Below are 15,833 nucleotides of genomic sequence, written 5' to 3' on the forward strand. Positions count from 1 at the left end.
CAGTTACCCGCTTCTGACAGGCTGTCGACGTTCGCGTCACGCCCCGGGGGTTGAAAAGAAGGTCCCCTTCTCCCCGTGTAGTCTGAGTGGCGCTGGCTACCTCCCTCTAGCGTCAGATACAGTTGTACTAAATATAAATACCCCAGAAAGTGACGGAGAACACAGTCGCCCAGATAGCCGAATTGGTAAGGCATTCGAGATGTAATCGAAAAGCCTGGGTACGGTACCCAGTCTGTTCGCCTGTTTTTCTTTCTTTCTTTCTCACGTAGGTAATTAAAATAAAAAAAATGTAACGTCACTAACGGTAAAAAATAATCTAACCATTCCCCCATGCTTCTTTGTCGTTGTAGACTGCCGGCATTTCTTTCTATATTTCCTAACGAGCGCCTCATTTCCAAACCCTATTATCGTGCGAAAGCTTAGCGAGGGCCTCGGTTCTGGCAGCCTTGATACCAAGGTAGCATGAGAGGGATTCCCGCCAGTTACCCTCTTCTCACAGGCTGTAGACGTTCGCGTCACATCCCGGGGGTTGAAAAGAAGGTCCCCTTCTCCCCGTGTAGTCTGAGTGGCGCTGGCTACCACCCTCAAGCGTCAGATACATTTGTACTAAATATAAATACCCCAGAAAGTGACGGAGAACACAGTCGCCCAGATAGCCGGATTCCACTTCCGGCCACCGTACCGTGCGGACGGGGAATGGCAAGCTCCGTGCAAGGAGCGGTTTTAGCGGGCCCTTCGGCCCGCGGTAACAGGTCTGCTGTTCGTGATATCGATACCCAGGACTACCAAGTTATTCTGCCCCATCTACCATCAGGACCATCTGCCCTTAACACAATATTTTTGCACGCGGACGTCAAAGGAAGACCTTACAAGGTGGAAGATTTTCGTGATATTCTGGTTCGTCTGGCGCTGCTCCCCGAGGTTGTCGCCTTGGGGGCGTACCAGATGAACCATTTGTGGGCGGTGACTTTCAAGGACGCTGAAGGGGCTCGGAAACTTGTTGCCGCCGGAGAACTTCGAGTCAAGGAACGTCGGTGCCTCGTGATCGATCCTCGAAACCAGGATGTCCGTTTAAAGCTCCACTGGGTGCTCCACCACGTCCCCGACGACGACGTGCGAAGCGCCCTGGGGCTTTACGGAAAGGTCACTGAAGTGACCAGGGACCGATGGCGTGTGCCAGGCTGCTCTGCGCAGTCTTCGACGACGCGCCTGGTCACCCTCCGGCTGAAGACGGGTATCAGCGTGGATGACCTCCCTCACCAGGTACGAGTCGCCGGCGAGATGGCCTTGCTGGTGGTGCCCGGGAGGGTGCCCCTGTGTCTTCGCTGCCACCGGAGCGGCCACATTCGGCGCGAGTGCCGGGTGCCGCGCTGCGTTCTTTGTCGTCGCTTCGGCCACGACGAGAGCCAGTGCGTACGCACATATGCCAACGTTGCGGGATCAGGGGAGGACGACCAGCAGTCGGAGTTTATTATGGACGCGGCGGATGCCGAGGAGGCGGCGAAGGGAGGAGGCGACGGACTGCCGCGCGGGGCCACGCCCACCGAGAGGGCCTCGGAAGACGCGGCACAGCAGCCAGCGCCCAAGGAACCCGGAATTATCGATGAGGTGCCTGAAGTGCCGGAAGAAGCATCCACGTTTCAGTCCACAGGCAAAGAAGAAAAGGTGCAACTCGAGGGAGACCAGACTGGGTGCATGGAACTCGGGGACGACGCAGCCAGCTCCTCGGTTGGCAAGCGACCCCGAGCAGAGGTGAGCGACGAAGGCACCGAGGCGCTGAACACCGGGGAACCGCCGTCCAAGGCGGCTCCACAGGTTCGACGCGCATCCCTGAAACCGAAGCCCAACATACCTCCGGATCGTAACAAAGGTCGGCCGTCCGTCACCTGAGTCAGACCGTCGAAAAGGGTGGTGGGAGTGGGGGTACTGAGTGCAATGCTCACGCTACGGGACTTAAGCACGACGCCTGGATGGGACGTTACGCAACGATGGCAAGGTCAGGCCCTGGTAGAGCTGAGCAACCGCGCCACCCGGAAAAAGCACGGACAGCCGCACCCGAAAGGAGCGACACACCGACGGGAATACGAGGAGCATGTAAGCTGACGACACGAACAGTACTGTCTGCTTTGTTTCTTTCCCGTTCTTAAATGGCAGTACTTCAAAGGCCGCTACATATAGCCACGCTAAACGTGCGAGGCCTCGGAGAAAGGCGCAAACAATGTCAATTGCGTAGAATAATGTACGAAAAAGAAATCGATGTTCTGGCGATACAGGAGACGAAGATAGAAAGTGAAGAGAGTACTGAAAAAATGATAAAACCTTTGTCAAACAGCTTTAGTGCGTGTGTAAGCCATGCAGTGGGGTGTGCGGGGGGGTGTTGCATCTTCTTTAGAAACAATGTTGGGATTCAGATTGAGAGTGTTGTATCGTGTGTGTTTGGTAGGTTTATTGTATGCGATTTTGTTTATTTCGGCTATAGTTTTCGCGCTTTGTGTATTTATGCACCAACGGTGTGCCGAGAGAGAAATGTGTTCTTTGAATCTATCGAAGGGTTTTTGGATTGCGAAAGGCATATCATTTTATTAGGTGATTTTAACTGTGTTTGCGAGAGGGTAGACCGATCTGGCGCCAGTAAGTGGCAAGATTCCAGTACTCAGCTGCTGACAGAACTGCTAGAAAAACACGAGTTAGTTGACGTCGCCCATTGCTCTGATAACGTGAACACGCTACGGTTCACGCATTTTCAGGGGGCTAGCCACGCCCGCTTAGATAGGATTTATTTGTCGGGCGATTTAGCTCCCAACTGCAAGGGCTATAACGTTGAGTATGTGTCTTTCAGCGATCACTGTCTCGTTTCTTTCTGGCTAGGGGGGAGGAGGAGCAACTTCAAGACGTTTAGCTGGGACCTATGGAAACTAAATACAAAACTTTTAAGTGATGAAAGGTACAACGATGATGTGATGGAAGCTTTCAACAAACAAAAAAGTAACGAAAGCATGGCCTGGGGAGATAGATGGGAACGTATAAAAGAAGATAGTAAACTGTCCGCTGTAGAAAGGGCAGCGATCATTGCAAGGGCTGAAAGAAAGAATGAGAATGAGCTCAGGAGTAATCTTAAACGCATGCTCCAACTGGAATGTGAAATGCCGGGCGCTTTCAACGACGACATCTCACAAATAAAAAGCAAGTTGGAAGCCATCGATAAAGAGCGATACCGGGGAGCAACAATACGTGCGCGCGCAGAAAGTTTGCTAGCGGGGGAGATGCCCACGAAAAGGGCCTTAAGCGATGAAAAGAGGTACGCAAAGCGGAATAAAATTGAAGAAATACTATGGCAGGGACGTTTGACTAAAGATGTAGAAAACATAAAAGCAGCTTTCATTGAACATTACACAAATCTTTTTAGCACAGCTCACCCTTGTAGCGAAAGATTTAGGCAAGATTATCTTAAATTCATGCCAAGACTGGAAGATGAGGTGAAAGTTCAACTGGAAGAACCAATAACATTGCAAGAAATTGAAGCAGCCATAGGCGACTTAAAAGTGGGCAAAGCGCCGGGGCCTGATGGTCTGTCAGCGGAATTTTATAAGAAGTTTATCGGTGTAGTGGCGCCATTCTTATTTCTCGTTTTCCTAGATGCTTTTGAAAAAAACGAACTACCAAAGTCATTTACAAGAACACACACGGTGTTGATTCCCAAATCAGACGATCCTGCTAAACTTCAAAATGTAACGGGTTACCGTCCAATCACCCTTGCTAACGTAGACTATAAGATTTTTATGAAAGTACTGGCAAAAAGATTGCAGAGAATTGTAACATCGCTTGTGGGACCACACCAAACATGTGGAATCCGGGGTCGGAGCATACAGACAAACACACACATTGCTCGCAGTGTGCTGCAGGGCTGCGATATGTTTCAGCAGAAAGTAGCGATGCTACAAATTGATTTCGAAAAAGCATTCGACCGCGTCTCTCATGAAATTTTGTTTTGCATTTTAGAACATGTCAATGTGGGTGACGTGCTTTTCAGGGGTGTCCGAATGGCTTACAAAAATTGCACCACACAGCTCATTATCAACAAGAATGTAACAAAAAGTTTATCTGTAGAATCTTCGGTGAGGCAAGGGTGCCCAGCTTCACCTCTCCTTTTCTGTATTTTCTTAGAGCCTTTCTGTTTAAGAATAATTAATGACAATGACATTCATGGTTTTCGTTTGCACTCAAGTGAAGTGAAGCTATTAACCTACGCCGATGACGTCGCGGTATTTTGTGAGGATAAACAAAGTGTAGAAAAAGTAATTGTTGTCACTAAAGAGTTTTGCGGTGTCACCTGCAGTTCAGTGAACTGGAATAAATGTTGCGGTTTTTGGTACGGAGAGTGGGCAGCAACCCCAGAAGTGTTTCAGAACGTTAGCTGGTCGACAACGCCAGCACGTTACCTAGGAGTGCCTTTGGAATACCATCAGAATAGTGAAGAGTATTGGAGTGGGGAAGTGACGGGTCTACGCGAAAAAGCCAACAAATGGGGAGGCCACGCATTATCCGTTTTCGCACGGGCCACCGTTTGTAACCTTTTCCTCTTGGCGAAACTGTGGTACGTTATGCAGATATTACATTGTTCAAGGACGCATGTCCAGAAGATTCACCGTGTCTTTGCTGTCTTCGTGTGGGGTTCGCTGTGGGAGCGTACAAGCAGAAGTAATCTGTTTCGAAGTGTGAAACACGGAGGAGTCGGTTTGTGCCATGTGTTTTTGAGGCAAATTGTGAACCGTTTTTTGTTCCTAAGGGATGCGGAGGATCCTTTTCTGCGCACGTTTTTGCAGATGACTCTTCCCAATGTACTACCTGAGTTTGTTGTGTCCTCCAGTAACAGAGGACCTATACGATGCAAGGGTTTTTTGAAAGAAGTTGTTGATGCTTTTCGGTTTCTGGCGGTACGTTTCTCTTTGGAATATCTGTCTACTGTGTCCAGGAAAATGCTAACAAAAGATTTGAAGGATATTCTTTTTCCGGTGCCCCGTTACAGGTCAATGTATTGTAAAGGACCTGGTCAAAATGTTTTGTCACGTGTAAAGAAGATGGTTATCCCAGCGTCCGTGAAAACGTTTTTCTTTAAGCTGCACACGAACACTCTTCCAGTAAAGACATGGATGCAGGAAAAGGGATTATACGAGGTTTGGTCCAGCACGTGTTCTTTGTGCAATAAACCAGAGACTGTGGAGCATGTTTTCATGGAGTGCTGGGATGCCATCTTCTTTTGGGATGTCCTGCAAAGAACCCTGAAGAAAGAATTGCCTGTAACACCACAGGGAATACGGTATCTCCCCGTTGAGTGTTCTGATGGTGTGCCGTACGACCTCATAATGGCTGTAGCATTGCATTCAATTTGGAGGTCGCGAATGGCTGTACGCCATGCGGACGTACACGCCCAAACCGTTAGCAAGTATTTTGCACAGAGCATGACTTCGATGTACGATATTGCTACAACCCAGGGTATAGAGCTGGAATGGTTACCAATTTTGGAAGATTTGTGTACTTTTGATGTTTATTTTAAATCTTTCCGCCAGCCAAAGCATGGTCGGCGGTTTTTAACCTATCATTGACGCATTTGTGTTCTGGTGTTCATACAGGCAATAAAGAAAAAAAAAAAAAAAGCCCAGATAGCCGAATTGGTAAGGCATTCGAGATCTAATCGAAAGGCGTGGGTTCGGTCCCCACTCTGGGCGCTTGTTTTTCTTTCTTTCTTTCTCACGTAGTAATTAAAAAAAATATTGTAAGGTCACTAACGGTAAAAATAATCTAACCATTCCCCTATGACTTCTTTGGCGTTGTAGACTGCCGGCATTTCTTTCTATATTTCCTAACGAGCCCCTCATTTCCAAACCCTATTATCGTGCGAAAGCTTAGCGAGGGCCTCGGTTCTGGCAGCCTTGATGCAAAGGTAGCATGAGAGGGTTTCCCGCCAGTTACCCGCTTCTGACAGGCTGTTGACGTTCGCGTCACGCCAGGGGGTTGAAAAGAAGGTCCTCTTCTCCCCGTGTAGTCTTAGTGGCGCTGGCTACCTCCCTCCAGCGTCAGATACAGTTGTTATAAATATAAATACCCCAGAAAGTGACGGAGAACAAAGTCGCCAAGATAGCCGAATTGGTAAGGCATTCGCGATCTAATCGAAAGGCGTGAGTTTGGGCCCCACTCTGGGCGGGTGTTTTTCTTTCTTTCTTTCTCACGTAGGTAATTAAAATAAAAATATTGTAACGTCACTAACAGTAAAAAAATAATCTAACCACTCCCCTATGCCTTCTTTGGCGTTGGAGACTGCCGGCATTTCTTTCTATATTTCCTAACGAGCCCCTCATTTCCAAACAATATTATCATGCGAAAGCTTAGCGAGGGCCTCGGTTCTGGCAGCCTTGATACCAAGGTAGCATGAGACGGTTTCCCGCCAGTTACCCACTTCTGACAGGCTGTAGACGTTCGCGTCACGCCCCGGGGGTTGAAAAGAAGGTCCCTTCTCCCCGTGTAGTCTGAGTGGCGCTGGCTAGCACCCTCAAGCGTCAGATACAGTTGTACTAAATATAAATACCCCAGAAAGTGACGGAGAACACAGTCGCCCCGATAGCCGAAACGGTAACGCATTCGAGATCTAATCGAAAGGCGTGGGTTCGGTCCCCATTCTGAGCGCGTGTTTTTCTTTCTTTCTTTCTCTCGTAGGTAATTAAAATAAAAATAATGCAACGTCACTAACGGTAAAAAATAATCTAACCATTCTCCTATGGATTCTTTGGCGTTGTAGACTGCCGGCATTTTTCTCTATATTTTCTAACGAGCCCCTCATTTCCAAACCCTATTATCGTACGAAAGCTTAGCGAGGGCCTCGGTTCTGGCAGCCTTGATGCCAAGGCAGCAGGAGAGGGTTTCCCGCCAGTTACCCGCTTCTGACGGGCTGTAGACGTTCGCGTCAGGCCCCAGGGGTTGAAAAGAAGGTCACCTTCTCCCCGTGTAGTCTGAGTGGACTGGCTACCACCCTCAAGCGTCAGATACAGTTGTACTAAATATAAAACCCCAGAAAGTGACGCAGAACACAGTCGCCCACATAGCCGAATTTGTAAGGCATTCGAGATGTAATCGAAAAGCGTGGGTACGGTACCCGGTCTGTTCGCCTGTTTTTCTTTCTTTCTTTCTCACGTAGGTAATTAAAATAAAAATAATGTAACGTCACTAACGGTAAATAATATTCTAACCATTACCCCATGCCTTCTTTTGCGTTGTAGACTGCCGGCATTTCTTTCTATATTTCCTAACGAGCGCCTCATTTCCAAACCCTATTATCGTGCGAAAGCTTAGCGAGGGCCTTGGTTCTGGCAGCCTTGATGCAAAGGTAGCATGAGACGGTTTCCCGCCAGTTACCCGCTTCTCACAGGCTGTAGACGTTCGCGTCACGCCCCGGGGGTTGAAAAGAAGGTCCCCTTCTCCCCGTGTAGTCTGAGTGGCGCTGGCTAGCACCCTCAAGCGTCAGATACAGTTGTACTAAGTATAAATACCCCAGAAAGTGATGGAGAACACAGTCGCCCAGATAGCCGAATTGGTAAGGCATTCGAGATGTAATCGAAAGGCTTGGGTTCGGTCCCCAATCTGGGCGCGTGTTTTTCTTTCTTTTTTCTCACGTAGTTAATAAAAATAAAAATAATGTAACGTCACTAACGGTAAAAAATAATCTAACCATTCCCCAACGCCTTCTTTGGCGTTGTAGACGGCCGGCATTTCTTCCTATATTTCCTAAGGAGACCCTTATTTCCAAACCCCATTATCATGCGAAAGCTTAGCGAGGGCCTCGGTTCTGGCAGCCTTGATCCAAAGGTAGCATGAGAGTTTTTCCCGCCAGTTACCCGCTTCTGACAGGCTGTAGACGTTCGCGTCACGCCAGGGGGTTGAAAAATAGGGTCCCCTTCTCCCCGTGTAGTCTGAGTGGCGCTGGCTACCACCCTGAAGCGTCAGGTACAGTTGTACTAAATATAAATACCCCAGAAAGTGACGGAGAACACAGTCGCCCAGATAGCTGAATTGGTAAGGCTTTCGAGATCTAATCGAAAGGCTTGGGTTCGGTCCCCACTCTGGGCGCGTGTTTTCTTTCTTTCTTTCTCACGTAGTTAATTAAAATAAAAATAATGTAACATCACTAACGGTAAAAAATAATCTAACCATTCCCCAACGCCTTCTTTGGCGTTGTAGACTGCCGGCATTTCTTTCTATATTTCCTAACGAGACCCTCATTTCCAAACACCATTATCGTGCGAAAGCTTAGCGAGGGCGTCGGTTCTGGCATCCTTGATGCCAAGGTAGCATGACAGGGTTTCCCGCCAGTTACCCGCTTCTGACAGGCTGTCGACGTTCGCGTCACGCCCCGGGGGTTGAAAAGAAGGTCCCCTTCTCCCCGTGTAGTCTGAGTGGCGCTGGCTACCTCCCTCTAGCGTCAGATACAGTTGTACTAAATATAAATACCCCAGAAAGTGGCGGAGAACACAGTCGCCCAGATAGCCGAATTGGTAAGGCATTCGAGTTCTAATCGAAAGGCGTGGGTTTGGTCCCCACTCTGGGCGCGTGTTTTTCTTTCTTTCTTTCTCACGTAGTTAATTAAAAAAAAAATATTGTAACGTCACTAACGGTAAAAAATAATCTAACCATTCCCCTATGCCTTCTTTGGCGTTGTAGACTGCCGGCATTTCTTTCTATATTTCCTAACGAGCGCCTCATTTCCAAACCCTATTATCGTGCGAAAGCTTAGCGATGGCCTTGGTTCTGGCAGCCTTGATGCAAAGGTAGCATGAGACGGTTTCCCGCCAGTTACCCGCTTCTCACAGGCTGTAGACGTTCGCGTCACGCCCCGGGGGTTGAAAAGAAGGTTCCCTTCTCCCCGTGTAGTCTGAGTGGCGCTGGCTAGCACCCTCAAGCGTCAGATACAGTTGTACTAAGTATAAATACCCCAGAAAGTGATGGAGAACACAGTCGCCCAGATAGCCGAAGTGGTAAGGCATTCGAGATGTAATCGAAAGGCTTGGGTTCGGTCCCCAATCTGGGCGCGTGTTTTTCTTTCTTTTTTCTCATGTAGTTAATAAAAATAAAAATAATGTAACGTCACTAACGGTAAAGAATAATCTAACCATTCCCCAACGCCTTCTTTGGCGTTGTAGACTGCCGGCATTTCTTCCTATATTTCCTAAGGACACCCTTATTTCCAAACCCCATTATCGTGCAAAAGCTTAGCGAGGGCCTCGGTTCTAGCAGCCTTGATGCCAAGGTAGCATGAGAGGGTTTCCCGCCAGTTACCCGCTTCTGACAGGCTGTAGACGTTCGCGTCACGCCCCGGGGGTTGAAAAGAAGGTCCCCTTCTCCCCGTGTAGTCTGAGCGGCGCTGGCTACCACCCTCAAGCGTCAGATACAGTTGTACTAAATATAAATACCCCAGAACGTGACGGAGAACACAGTCGCCAAGATAGCCGAATTGGTAAGGCATTCGAGATCTAATCAAAAGGCGTGGGTTCGGTCCCCACTCTGGGCGCGTGTTTTTCTTTCTTTCTTTCTCACGTAGTAATTTAAAAAATATTGTAAGGTCACTAACGGTAAAAATAATCTAACCATTCCCCTATGCCTTCTTTGGCGTTGTAGACTGCCGGCATTTCCTACTATATTTTATAACGAGCCCCTCATTTCCAAACCCTATAATCGTGCGAAAGCTTAGCGAGGGCCTCGGTTCTGGCAGCCTTGATGCCAAGGTAGCCTGAGAGGGTTTCCCGCCAGTTACCCGCTTCTGACAGGCTGTAGACGTTCGCGTCACGCCCCGGGGGTTGAAAAGAAGGTCCCCTTCTCCCCGTGTAGTCTGAGTGGCGCTGGCTACCACTCTCAAGCGTCAGATACAGTTGTACTAAATATAAATATCCCAGAAAGTGACGGAAAACACAGTCGCCCAGATAGCCAAATTGGTAAGGCATTCGAGATGTAATCGAAAAGCCTGGGTACGGTACCCAGTCTGTTCGCCTGTTTTTCTTTCTTTCTTTCTCACGTAGGTAATTAAAATAAAAATAATGTAACGTCACCAACGGTAAAAAATAATCTAACCATTCCCCCATGCCTTCTTTGTCGTTGTAGACTGCCGGCATTTCTTTCTATATTTCCTAACGAGCGCCTCATTTCCAAACCCTATTATCGTGCGAAAGCTTAGCGAGGGCCTCGGTTCTGGGTAGCATGAGAGGGTTTCCCGCCAGTTACCCGCTTCTGACAGGCTGTAGACGTTCGCGTCACGCCAGGGGGTTGAAAAATAGGGTCCCCTTCTCCCCGTGTAGTCTGAGTGGCGCTGGCTACCACCCTTAAGCGTCAGGTACAGTTGTACTAAATATAAATACCCCAGAAAGTGACGGAGAACACAGTCGCCCAGGTAGCCGAATTGGTAAGGCTTTCGAGATCTAATCGAAAGGCTTGGGATCGGTCCCCACTCTAGGCGCGTGTTTTCTTTCTTTCTTTCTCACGTAGTTAATTAAAATAAAAATAATGTAACGTCACTAACGGTAAAAAATAATCTAACCATTCCCCATATGCCTTGTTTGGCATTGTAGACTGCCGGCATTTCTTTCTATATTTCCTAACGAGCCCCTCATTTCCAAACCCTATTATCATGCGAAAGCTTAGCTAGGGCCTCGGTTCTGGCAGCCTTGATACCAAGGTAGCATGAGACGGTTTCCCGCCAGTTACCCACTTCTGACAGGCTGTAGACGTTCGCGTCACGCCCCGGGGGTTGAAAAGAAGGTCCCTTCTCCTTGTGTAGTCTGAGTGGCGCTGGCTAGCACCCTCAAGCGTCAGATACAGTTGTACTAAATATAAATACCCCAGAAAGTGACGGAGAACACAGTCGCCCCGATAGCCGAATTGGTAACGCATTCGAGATCTAATCGAAAGGCGTGGGTTCGGTCCCCACTCTGGGCGCGTGTTTTTCTTTCTTTCTTTCTCACGTAGGTAATTAAAATAAAAATAATGCAACGCCACTAACGGTAAAAATATTCTAACCATTTCCCTAAGCCTTCTTTGGCGTTGTAGACTGCCGGCATTTCGCTCTATATTTTCTAAAGAACCCCTCATTTCCAAACCCTATTATCGTGCGAAAGCTTAGCGAGGGCCTCGGTTCTGGCAGCCTTGATGCCAAGGCAGCTGGAGAGGGTTTCCCGCCAGTTACCAGCTTCTGACGGGCTGTAGACGTTCGCGTCACGCCCCAGAGGTGGAAAAGAAGGTCAGCTTCTCCCCGTGTAGTCTGAGTGGCGCTGGCTACCACCCTCAAGCGTCAGATACAGTTGTATAAATATAAATACCCCAGAAAGTGACGGAGAACACAGTCGCCCAGAGAGTCGAATTGGTAAGGCATTCGAGATCTAATCGAAAGGCGTGGGTACGGTACCCACTCTGTTCGCCTGTTTTTCTTCATTTCTCACGTAGTTAAATTAAATAAAAATAATGTAACGTCACTAAGGGTAAAAAATATTCTAACCATTCCCCCATGCCTTCTTTGGCGTTAGACTGCCAGCATTTCTTTCTATATTTCCTAACGAGCCCCTCATTTCCAAACCCTATTATCGTGCGAAAGCTTAGCGAGGGCCTCGGTTCGGGCAGCCTTGATGCAAAGGTAGCATAAGAGGGTTTCCCGCCAGTTACCCGCTTCTGACAGGCTGTAGACGTTCACGTCACGCCAGGGGGTTGAAAAGACGGTCCCCTTCTCCCCGTGTAGTCTGAGTGGCGCTGGCTACCACCCTCTAGCGTCAGATACAGTTGTACTAAATATAAATACCCCAGAAAGTGATGGAGAACACAGTCGCCCAGATAGCCGAATTGGTAAGGCATTCGAGATGTAATCGAAAGGCTTGGGTTCGGTCCCCAATCTGGGTGCGTGTTTTTCTTTCTTTTTTCTCACGTAGTTAATAAAAATAAAAATAATGTAACGTCACTAACGGTAAAAAATAATCTAACCATTCCCCAACGCCTTCTTTGGCGTTGTAGACTGCCGGCATTTCTTCCTATATTTCCTAAGGAGACCCTTATTTCCAAACCCCATTATCGTGCGAAAGCTTAGCGAGGGCCTCGGTTCTGCCAGCCTTGATGCCAAGGTAGCATGAGAGGGTTTCCCGCCAGTTACCCTCTTCTGACAGGCTGTAGACGTCCGCGTCACACCCCGGGGGTTGAAAAGAAGGTCCCCTTCTCCCCGTGTAGTCTGAGTGGCGCTGGCTACCACCCTCAAGCATCAGATACAGTTGTACCAAAGATAAATACCCAAGAAAGTGACGGAGAACACAGTCGCCCAGATAGCCGAATTGGTAAGGCATTCGAGATCTAATCGAAAGGCGTGGGTTCGGTCCCCATTCTGGTTGCGTGTTTTTCTTTCTTTCTTTCCCACGTAGGTAATTAAAATAAAAATTATTTAACGTCACTAACGGCAAAAAATAATCTAACCATTCCCCTATGCCTTCTTTGGCGTTGTAGACTGCCAGCATTTCTTTCTATATTTCCTAACGAGCCCCTCATTTCCAAACCCTATTATCGTGCAAAAGCTTAGCGAGGGCCTCGGTTCTGGCAGCCTTGATGCCAAGGTAGCATGAGAGGGTTTCCCGCCAGTTACCCGCTTCTGACAGGCTGTAGACGTTCGCGTCACGCCCCGGGGGTTCAAAAGAAGGTCCCCTTCTCCCCGTGTAGTCTGAGCGGCGCTGGCTACCACCCTCAAGCGTCAAATACAGTTGTACTAAATATAAATACCCCAGAAAGTGACGGAGAACACAGTCGCCCAGATATCCGAATTGGTAAGGCATTCGAGATCTAATCAAAAGGCGTGGGTTCGGTCCCCACTCTGGGCGCGTTTTTCTTTCTTTCTTTCTCACGTAGTATTTAAAAAAAATATTGTAATGTCACTAACGGTAAAAATAATCTAACCATTCCCCTATGCCTTCTTTGGCGTTGTAGACTGCCGGCATTTCTTTCTATATTTTATAACGAGCCCCTCATTTCCAAACCCTATAATCGTGCGAAAGCTTAGCGAGGGCCTCGGTTCTGGCAGCCTTGATGCCAAGGTAGCATGAGAGTGTTTCCCGCCAGTTACCCGCTTCTGACAGGATGTAGACGTTCACGTCACGCCCCGGGGGTTGAAAAGAAGGTCCCCTTCTCCCCGTGTAGTCTGAGTGGCGCTGGCTACCACCCTCAAGCGTCAGATACAGTTGTACTAAATATAAATACCATAGAAAGTGACGGAGAACACAGTCGCCCAGATAGCCGAATTGGTAAGGCATTCGAGATCTAATCGAAAGGCGTGGGTTCGGTCCCCATTCTGGGCGCGTGTTTTTCGTTCTTTCTTTCTCATGTAAGTAATTAAAATAAAAATAATGCAACGTCACTAACGGTAAAAAATAATCTAACCATTCCCCTATGGATTCTTTGGCGTTGTAGACTGCCGGCATTTCGCTCTATATTTTCTAACGTACCCCTCATTTCCAAACCCTATTATCGTGCGAAAGCTTAGCGAGGGCCTCGGTTCTGGCAGCCTTGATGCCAAGGCAGCTGGAGAGGGTTTCCCGCCAGTTACCAGCTTCTGACGGGCTGTAGACGTTCGCGTCACGCCCCAGAGGTTGAAAAGAAGGTCAGCTTCTCCCCCTGTAGTCTGAGTGGCGCTGGCTACCACCCTCAAGCGTCAGATACAGTTGTACTAAATATAAATACCCCAGAAAGTGACGGAGAACACAGTCGCCCAGAGAGTCGAATTGGTAAGGCATTCGAGATCTAATCGAAAGGCGTGGGTACGGTACCCACTCTGTTCGCCTGTTTTTCTTTATTTCTCACGTAGTTAAATTAAATAAAAATAATGTAACGTCACTAACGGTAAAAAATATTATAACCATTCCCCCATGCCTTCTTTGGCGTTGTAGACTGCCAGCATTTCTTTCTATATTTCCTAACGAGCCGGTCATTTCCAAACCCTATTATCGTGCGAAAGCTTAGCGAGGGCCTCGGTTCTGGCAGCCTTGATGCCAAGGTAGCATGAGAGGGTTTCCCGCCAGTTACCCGCTTCTGACAGGCTGTAGAAGTTCGCGTCACGCCCCTGGTGTTCAAAAGAAGGTCCCCTTCTCCCCGTGTAGTCTGAATGGCGCTGGCTACCACCCTCAAGCGTCAGATACAGTTGTACTAAATATAAATACCCCAGAAAGTGAAGGAGAACACAGTCGCCAAGATAGCCGAATTGGTAAGGCATTCGAGATCTAATCGAATGGCGTGGGTTTGATCCCCACTCTGGGCGCGTGTTTTTCTTTCTTTCTTTCTCACGTAGTTAATTAAAATAAAAATATTGTAACGTCACTAACGGTAAAATTAATTTAACCATTCCCCTATGCCTTGTTTGGCGTTGTAGACTGCCGGCATTTCTTTCGATATTTCCTAACGAGCCCCTCATTTCCAAACCCTATTATCATGCGAAAGCTTAGCGAGGGCTTCGGTTCTGGCAGCCTTGATACCAAGGTAGCATGAGACGGTTTCCCGCCAGTTACCCGCTTCTGACAGGCTGTAGACGTTCGCGTCACGCCCCGGGGGTTGAAAAGAAGGTCCCCTTCTCCCCGTGTAGTCTGAGTGGCGCTGGCTAGCACCCTCAAGCGTCACATACAGTTGTACTAAATATAAATACCCCAGAAAGTGACGGAGAACACAGTTGCCCAGATAGCCGAATTGGTAAGGCATGCGAGATCTAATCGAAAGGCGTGGGTTCGTTCCCCATTCTGGGCGCGTGTTTTTTTTTCTTTCTTTCCCACGTAGGTAATTAAAATAAAAATAATGTAACGTCACTAACGGTACAAAATAATCTAACCATTCCCCTATGCCTTCTTTGGCGTTGTAGGCTGCCGGCATTTCTTTCTATGTTTCCTAACGAGCCCCTCATTTCCAAACCTATTATCGTGCGAAAGCTTAGCGAGGGCCTCGGTTCTGGCAGCCTTGATGCCAAGGTAGCATGAGAAAGTTTCCCGCCAGTTACCCGCTTCTGACAGGCTGTAGACGTTCGCCTCACACCCCGGGGGTTCCAAAGAAGGTCCCCTTCTCCCCGTGTAGTCTGAGTGGCGCTGGCTACCACCCTCAAGCGTCAGATACAGTTGTACTAAATACAAATACCCCAGAAAGTGAAGGAGAACACAGTCGCCCAGATAGCCGAATTGGTAAGGCATTCGAGATCTAATCAAAAGGCGTGTGTTCGGTCCCCACTCTGGGCGCGTTTTTCTTTCTTTCTTTCTCACGTAGTAATTAAAATAAAAATAATGTAAGGTCACTAACGGTAAAAATATTCTAACCATTCCCCAAGCCTTCTTTGGCGTTGTAGACTGCCGGTATTTCTTTCTATATTTTATAACGAGCCCCTCATTTCAAACCCTATTATCGTGCGAAAGCTTATCGAGGGCATCGGTTCTGGCAGCCTTGATGCCAAGGTAGCATGAGAGGGTTTCCCGCCAGTTACCCGCTTCTAACTGGCTGTAGACGTTCGCGTCACGCCCCAGGGGTTGAAAAGAAGGTCACCTTCTCCCCGTGTAGTCTGAGTGGCGCTGGCTAGCACCCTCAAGCGTCAGATACAGTTGTACTAAGTATAAATACCCCAGAAAGTAATGGAGAACACAGTCGCCCAGATAGCCGAATTGGTAAGGCATTCGAGATGTAATCGAAAGGCTTGGGTTCGGTCTCCAATCTGGGTGCGTGTTTTTCTTTCTTTTTTCTCACGTAGTTAATAAAAATAAAAATAATGTAACGTCACTAACGGTAAAAAATAATCTAACCATTCC

General features: G+C 48.1%; 1 protein-coding gene and 1 non-coding gene across 2 annotated transcripts; both read left to right on the plus strand.

Moving 5' to 3' along the window:
• Nucleotides 1-665: 665 nt before the first annotated feature.
• On the plus strand, nucleotides 666-4,284 carry LOC144138861 (uncharacterized). The gene has a single exon (XM_077671359.1). The coding sequence runs from the start codon at nucleotides 697-699 to the stop codon at nucleotides 1,888-1,890; it is 1,194 nt and encodes a 397-aa protein (XP_077527485.1). The 5' UTR covers nucleotides 666-696; the 3' UTR covers nucleotides 1,891-4,284.
• A 4,241-nt stretch (nucleotides 4,285-8,525) lies between these two features.
• Trnar-ucu (transfer RNA arginine (anticodon UCU)) lies at nucleotides 8,526-8,597 on the plus strand. The gene has a single exon. It is a non-coding gene; the product is annotated as a tRNA-Arg (tRNA).
• Nucleotides 8,598-15,833: the final 7,236 nt, after the last annotated feature.

Source organism: Haemaphysalis longicornis, unplaced genomic scaffold (genome assembly GCF_048455015.1).
Source record: "Haemaphysalis longicornis isolate Haplotype H1 unplaced genomic scaffold, Haemaphysalis longicornis Haplotype H1 scaffold_5, whole genome shotgun sequence".
In the NCBI taxonomy this organism is placed as follows: domain Eukaryota; kingdom Metazoa; phylum Arthropoda; class Arachnida; order Ixodida; family Ixodidae; genus Haemaphysalis; species Haemaphysalis longicornis.

Coding starts and splice junctions, on each gene's coding strand:
- LOC144138861 (XM_077671359.1), top strand. CDS start 697: ATGGCAAGCTCCGTGCAAGGAGCGGTTTTAGCGGGCCCTTCGGCCCGC.